This window comes from Mytilus galloprovincialis, chromosome 1 (assembly GCF_965363235.1).
Source record: "Mytilus galloprovincialis chromosome 1, xbMytGall1.hap1.1, whole genome shotgun sequence".
Lineage (NCBI taxonomy): Eukaryota > Metazoa > Mollusca > Bivalvia > Mytilida > Mytilidae > Mytilus > Mytilus galloprovincialis.
The window spans coordinates 56,970,182-56,978,102 of record NC_134838.1 but is presented as its reverse complement, the minus strand read 5'-3'; the positions used below and the strand labels follow the sequence as shown (position 1 = coordinate 56,978,102).

At 31.3% G+C, this 7,921-nt stretch overlaps 1 protein-coding gene across 1 annotated transcript in view; it reads right to left on the bottom strand.

Annotated features, from left to right (window-relative positions):
- Window positions 1–466: 466 nt before the first annotated feature.
- The window catches only part of LOC143082804 (BTB/POZ domain-containing protein 2-like), a 45,124-nt gene continuing 37,669 nt past the window's right edge, over window positions 467–7,921 (bottom strand). Inside the window, exons 2-3 of the mRNA XM_076258700.1 lie at window positions 2,591–2,891; window positions 467–1,228 (exon numbers count right to left, since the gene is read on the bottom strand). Of these exons, the coding sequence (XP_076114815.1) occupies window positions 574–1,228; window positions 2,591–2,891 (956 nt within the window). The 3' untranslated portion in view covers window positions 467–573. The remainder of the gene's footprint in view (window positions 1,229–2,590; window positions 2,892–7,921) is intronic.

Sequence of the window (7,921 nt, the reverse complement as noted above, 5' to 3'; positions counted from 1 at the left end):
GCCTCTAAATTAACTAATTTTTCATAAAATCTTCTTTTTTGGGGGGGATTTAATGTCTTTTTAGAATGTAGGCAAAGCTATCTGAGATAGAAATGAATAAGATATTTACAACAATGCCGATTTAATCAATGTTAAATGTCACCGTATAATCCAAATTGTTTCGACATGTCTGTGTTCTCGTGAGATTTGCAAGAAACGTGATCATAGGGAACTTTGACGACCACCCAAATCGTATGCTCTAGAAGTTTTTCTTTCAATTGATACCAAAATTAGCTGTGTGTTAGATAGGTGCATTAAAAACCACAACGAGAGGCTTTTTCTCAAATCGGGGCTCACCTATGAGCCCTTTAATTGAAATAAAAATATTTTATCGTATCTTATCTTATATGTATTCCATCAGAGACATATAATACAATGTATTATATATGTCTCTGATTCCATCAACTCCTTTAGAATAAAATCGTGCACCATTTCAATAAACTTTATAACATAAAAAAAAAACACACAAAACATAATCTATATAAACAATGTGTTACATAAGTTTATTACAACATTTATAACATTACGAAAGTGTCAAAACATGTTACTTCCAAAATTTCCTTGGGTAAAAATATCTGGGTGAGGTTTGTTGAACAAAATCCCAGAAGCTCGCTTGTTCCATTGGCGAGGTCGATCTAAAAATGGTAGGTTAGGTTTCTCTGATCCATAAAAATATCTAAATAAATCGATTTTTTCAGAATCTGTTAACATAGAAATATTTGCGATTTTGTTGGTAAAGTTTTGAGGATTCATCATTGGAAACCTGATGTAATAAAACGCTTCTCCTAACATTTTCCTAGCATTTTGTGGAGTTTTTGGTTGAGATAGCGTCTGACACTTTGCATATGCCCATTCAAGTAATTCATCAAATAAATCATCTTCTCTGATTATAAGCGAGTCCCGTGAGACTATTTTTAGAATATTTTCTAATGATACCTGCTTGAAACTTTTGGTTTTTATAACAGAAGCCGTTTCTTTGTCAATATAACGTAAACATTTCCCCATCAATCTCTCGTTTTGAAACCGAACAGCTTGTTCTAACAAAGCACAAACGGAATCGTCGTTTATATAACCTTGTAATAAACTAAAGCATTCATCAATTAGTTTATAAATTTTGAACTTCTTTGCCGCATTCAGAACAGCAGATATGGTATTTGGTGCGATTTCAGCTTTCTCTGAATACAAATACCTGAAATTAAAAAGAAAAACCATGCATTCACTTAAATTTTTCACAAGATAACATTACTAGTTTTTGCTGCATACTATGCTTCTGTAGAAAACTGGAAGTTCAGTTGGATAACGTTTTTAAAGCATAAATCTAAGGCTATATCACATTTGAACTATTTAACTGGAAATAATCATAATTAAACATTCAAACCTTTGGACATCGATGTCTGAAAATTATTATTGGTTAAATGTACTTCTTCATACAAGAAGAAGAGGGGGCAAGGGGTTTAGCTGTTATGCTGTTATGAGGCATTTTAATTCTTTGTTATCTGTTATTTTGAAAATATATTTGCTGTTAGCTGTTATTGTCTTATTCTTTGTTAGCTGTTATTGGGCTTTTAGTTTTTTTGTTATCAGTTATTTTGATAATGTATTTGCTGTAACTGTTATTGAAAATTGGAATGCTAGCATTTTTTTAACAGCCTAAATTCGGTATTATACAAGTAAATTTGATCTGTAATGTAATCATTCGTGCTATTCGTCATCTGTGATAATAACCAAATATCAGTCAGGGTTGCAATAATCCAAAACCCTAAACATGTAAACTGTACTATAATCATAAAAACTCCCGTGAAAAAAAATCAATTAAAGAACGATTGTATTTTTGATATGCCTATGAAGAAACAATGAACATATAAATCATGTTATGGAGTGGTATTTGCGAAAAAGATACCACTCACGGGGGAGATGTTCCGAAAATGGCCGGAAAAAAATTTCAGTTCGGGAAAAACAGTAAACTTCCGGGCACGTAAATTTAAAAGTATTCAACATAGTTAAAATCTTTTTATTTGACTAAAATGGTTACGAACAATACCAATTTGATAAATATAAACCACGTCTGCGATCTGACTTACAAGGAAGGCACGTTTTCAAGAAAAAATCGGTTGGGAATTTTATTATTTATATAGCAGAAAATGGCGTCGAGTTAGTTGCCTCTGTGTTTCGAAGTATGGATGGTTAAATTTGTGGTTTTCTCTGAGTCGTTTAAAAGACTCGAAGCTAGGTGAGACATTGACAGAAGTGATAGATATGGATTATAAATATAGAAAATTGAATATTTTGATCAACAACAACAACAAAAAAATCTGCACTAAGCTCTGGGGTTTGAATACTAGTAATATTTGAATACATGTATTTCTACATGTATCACAAAGCGCACCTTTGAAATCGTTTTCCTCTACATTACTACATATATATGTTACGTCTATGTCCTACTTATTATTTGATAGCTTTGAAACCAAGGTAAACATTGAATTTAAATTATACTTTCAATCGTGATAAAGGATAGCGAAAATGTGTTCCTTTCAATTCTTCACTTACTTACTCAAGAACAATTCTGAAAATTTTTGGCTTGATATCAGGAATGTTGATGGTGGTATTCTGCTGCGTAACTTCAGTTAAAATTTTCTCAAAAACTGAACCTCCAGATGCTAATATAAACGAGTGGGCATCAATTCTCTCGGTCGTGTTTGTGTTCTCTCCTACTATTAGGGAAACATCACAACATATTTGATTGTGAAACATATACAAGTGCCTTTCCTCTAATGTTTTATTCCTTCTCCAGTCTGCACACACTGTTGGACCGTTTTCCAGTTCAACATAGTCAAATGCAGCAACAGAATTTCCTGAAAATTACAAATTTAATGAATAGTTATAAGGCTTCATCTATTTTAAAAAACGTGATATATATTAATTTTGTCATGTAAATTTTTTTTCTCTAATTCTTCGTCAATTTATCCCTTTCTGCACCCATTGTATAAAAACATTTTTAAAATCAACGTGTGGTTTGCTTGATGTCAGTTCTTCATTGGTTAAAATCCGATTATGACGTCGAATTTTCTTGATTTCCTCTGAATTTCCTATTGTGACGACATGAACAAAGTCGACCATGCCTGATGACGTCACATAGAAAGAACACATCTTTTTTCAGATCATTCGAAAAGAAGGAATACGCCTGCATATTGTTTGAAAATCATTAGAGAAATAGACTCTACAACTGCATCTCGTGTAATACGATATTTATCCACTCTCGACAGCGAGCCTCGCGTTTTTAATTGGAAAATTTAACTGTCTCGAGTGGATAAATATTATATCGTATGACACTCGATGCAGTGGTAGAATCTTTATGTATACACAATCTTTCAAAACTATAATACTATATTTGATGTGTAATTATGGCAACTCGTAGAGGCTTCATTTATATGTTTAGATGTGGGACCTTCCGCCCAAAAATTATCTTATTTTTGTAATGGAAAATGACATTTTAGTTTTAATTTCAAAACTTGTTGTAATCTATTCATTCTTTCATTCATAACATACGTAAAACCTAGATACCATGATATGAAAAATGAATGAACCTAATTGTAAATAACATGTGAGACTTATTTTTGAACACTGCTAGGCAACTTTTGGTGGGAAAAAAATCTAGACGGTCGAAAAATCTAAAAACAAGCCTGTAAAATTTGATAAAGAATGGTTTGACTATGATTGAAAATTTGCTCGCCGAAACTATCTCAAACTCAAACGGAAATTTAAGATCAACAAGTTTAGAACAAAACCGCAAAATTTTGAAATCTTAGGCGAAGCAATACAAAAAGACTAAATTAAGATAAACCCAATTATTGCACACAGAAAGAAAATGGCAAAAAAAGTAAATGCATTGAGATCCAATAACTCAAAAGAAGAGGGACCAACCCGACATGCATATCACCAAATTATTCGATTTTTTTCCCCAAAAAACTTGAACGCCACCCCAAAGTTAAAAGGATGCAGAAAATACAAACATTCCAACTCTAATAAACCCAAATGATATAGCTAAATAAAAATTCAAATTTAAGAATATCAAAAGACAAAATTTAAGGGGATCAAAAACCTGAAAAATTATAAAGCATTTGGGGATGATCGTATAATAAATATACTATCAAGTCGACGACAGACATCTGGTTTATTCATTGTAAGAGAAATTATTTAACGTTCGCACTGGTAATATTCCTGAAATGCAGTTGCTTGATTGGTTACATTAAGTCTGTTTACAAAAATATAGGTAGCAAGTTGGACCCAAATTTCCTTGTAACCTATAACCAATTTGAGTTGTATGGGGAACTTTTTACCGCAATGTTATGTGAGCAACTTAATCTTCTTTCCGAAGAATTTAATGAAAACCAATGTGGTTTTAGAAAGGATTATTGATAAAAAAAAAATTTAATTCATACATTGTTTGAAATTCTAAAGTTAAAAAAAGAAAAAAGCTTGTTTGTGCATTCGTCGATTTCGAAAAGGCGTTTGACACGATTTAGCGAGATGCACTGTGGGACAAAATGTTATCTAATAATATGAATGGATGTATGTAGTTATTGTAAAGATACGAAGTCGTGTGACAATTCTATGTCTGATTTTTTTCCCATGTTTGACAAGGCGAAAATGTATCGTCTTTTCTTTTTTCATTATTTTTAAATGATCTTTATTCGTTTTTGCAAAAACTGTAATATATCTAGTAAAATAGAGCTTGAAGAACTTGACATATTTTTAAAACTTTTTGTCATTCTGTATGCTGAACTCCAAAAACTTTAAAATTAATTTTTATCTAAAGGATGAATTTTAACTACTTAGGAATAGTTCTAACAAGAACAGACAATTTGAATAAAGCAAAACAGTTTAATGTAAGGCTATAGAGTGTTAATACTAGGTCGTCTACAAAATCTTTCTATATATAGTCAGCTAGATTTATTTGATAAAATGGTAAAACCAATATAAATTACTGTACTGTTTTGAAGTATGGGGTATGGAAATAATGACATTATTGAATCCAAAATTTTGGATTCTGAAAAACATCAACACATGATTTATTGAGATTGGGAGATATCTTATAGACGTGGACATAAAAACTAGATAGATGTCATTTTGGGTAAAATCAAACTCTGACAAAGAGACAAAACTTTCATATTCACATGTATATTTATGGCAATTGAATTTTTTCATGGTAATCAGAATAAAGACTATCCTGAACTTTTCTTAGAGGTGATTGTATGCATCACCCTGATTTACTAAAAATAGTAAGATTGGTGTATACTTAGTCTTTAAAAGAATCGTCTTTGATTTCTTTTTAATATAACTTATGCAATAGTGAATTTTCTTAATTATTCATCGTGGCTGATATTCATCAGAAAATAGTATTGTAGGAATTCAGGTATGTTAAGTAAAGGGTGCAACAACAAAAAAAATTTAAACAATGCAAGAAAATAAAACAAACACAAAAATAAAACAACACAAAAACAAAACAACAACTGAAAACCCAACAACATAACCAGAGAAAAAAGGGGGGGGGGAAGTAAAGTAAAAAGCCAAAGGGGAACGGGAATACAACTTATTTCGACCTAAAGGGTAGAATACAATGGCACTTTGAATTACATGTAGTAGAACATAACTATTTTTGGCGTTGTTTTTTTTTTTACATGTATCAAAGTAACAATATGTATAAATTTTCATAAGTACTAATATGTCAAATGAGTACAAGTGTACGCTTGATTAAATTAAAATTTTCGCTGTAGAGGAACATTGTAAATGTGATATTTGTACATCGTTTTTCATTGGTTGATCATTTATAAGTAACAAGAGCACTCGTATAATGTTAAACAGGAACGTCACTAGCTGGTTGTTCCGAAAAGAGTAAAAAATAAAAAGGCAGGACAGGAATTACAACTAAAAAAAAAAGCAGGACAAAATTTATACACTTTATCATATATTTCAACAGAAGAGTATTATATTATATGAACTGTTTTCTGATCCATAGAACTGGGTTACCTTCAGTTCTACTTTTGTCTTGTTTCAAAGGCCTTAAAAGAACTGCTCAATTACTTATCCGAAGCACCTGGGTTACCTTACAATTTGCGTGCTGTTGTTTTAAAAATATTTTGTTTATTATTGTATTAATTTGTGTGTTTTGTATTTCTCATAGTTGCAATTAGTGTGCCAAAAAATATGAAAACTTGACGTTCGTGACGTCACATACAATATGAAAACTCAACGTTCGTGACATCACATACCAAACAATGACGTCATTCAAAAAATTTACCTATTTGAGGAAAATTTTTCTTAACCAAAAAAAAAACCAAAACTGCCATTATGTAAAAAAAAAAAAAAAAAAAAGTAGGGGTGTGATAAAGAGTAGGGGTGTGATAAAGAGTATGCGATAAAGGATAGGGGTGTGATAAAGGGTATGCGATAAAGGGTGCGCATCAAAGTTGCGCGATATGGATTAAACAGCAGGCTATTTATCACATATGCAAAACTACTGTATTTACTACTAAACATATGATAAAGGGTAGGTGATACAGACTGGAAAAAAGAACCTTTATTAGATATACAAAATTGCTGTATTTTGTACTAAATATATGATAAAAGTTGATATTTGTTATTTTGATGTCAATTCTATCATGAAATTCTATTTAAAAGAACATATTTTATTTTTGAATTTTTGTGTCCCACGTTTTAAATTTTTTTTTTATAGCTGCTCTTCTTTTTCTGAAATTGTATTTTTTTTTTTCATGTGTTATATTTTGTAAAAGTTTTAATAGAGATCACAAATTGGATATGGATATATATATGCTTTGAATAATAGCATGAAAATAAGCACTAATACAAACTGTTTCCATATAATTCATATTGTAAAAAACAAGGCACTGATGTACGCATTTGAATGTTCATTATTTGTTTCCATGTTTGAGGATGTAAAATGCTGCATCAGTTGTTCCATTGCATAGGTTTCCTTCAAAGTGGTGAATCTTTGTTATATTTCCCTATATTTTTTTTGCTTTTTTCCTCATCTTGCCATCTGCTGCATACTGTAATTTCTTTACCTCGTTAACTGCTTGCTCGATCTTTCTTGAACACATTGAGTAACTTCAAATATGTTGCGGTTTTGACTCTCTTTTTCAGCCAGCCCTTTTAAATGATTAACTAATTAATTGTCCTTCTATTTTGGTGGTGGTTCAAGGTTGGATGTGGATCTCTATCAATGTCAGAATTACATAGTCTGTCAATTTGGTGCAAGCATCTGACTGTTGTGCGTTTTCCAAGGCGTTCCTCCAAACGATCTAAGGGCAGTAATGGTAAATCTGCTGCACGACGGACAAGTTTGTTGACATCTGTGACATCTTAATATTGAGCCCATATTCCTGTGTCTTTTTCCCTATTGCTTTTGCATAGTGGAACACACAACCTTTGAGTTCTGCGTTTGGAAAGACATGAGATACTGCATTTCTTGATTGACATTTAAAGTTGGTTGGCTATGTTTTTCAGTACAAAGCTTTAAGAAGCTAAGTCATTGTATTCTTCAAGCTTCATATTGAAAATCATGTTATATAGTTACAACACAATTAAAAGAATATATCATTTTATTTATTTTATTAAGGTTTCTGTTATATAGGTAAATAAGTCTGTGGGAACATATTTTTTTCTCTTTCTTTTTAATTTTTCTGAATTATTAAGAATTTTCTAATTAGATATAGGAAGATGTGTTATGAGTGCCAATGAGACAACTCTTCATCCAAATATCAATTTATAAAAATAAACCATTATAGATCAATTTACGTCCTTCAACACGGAGCCTTGGCTCACACCGAACAACAAGCTATAAAGGGCCCCAACACTACTAGAG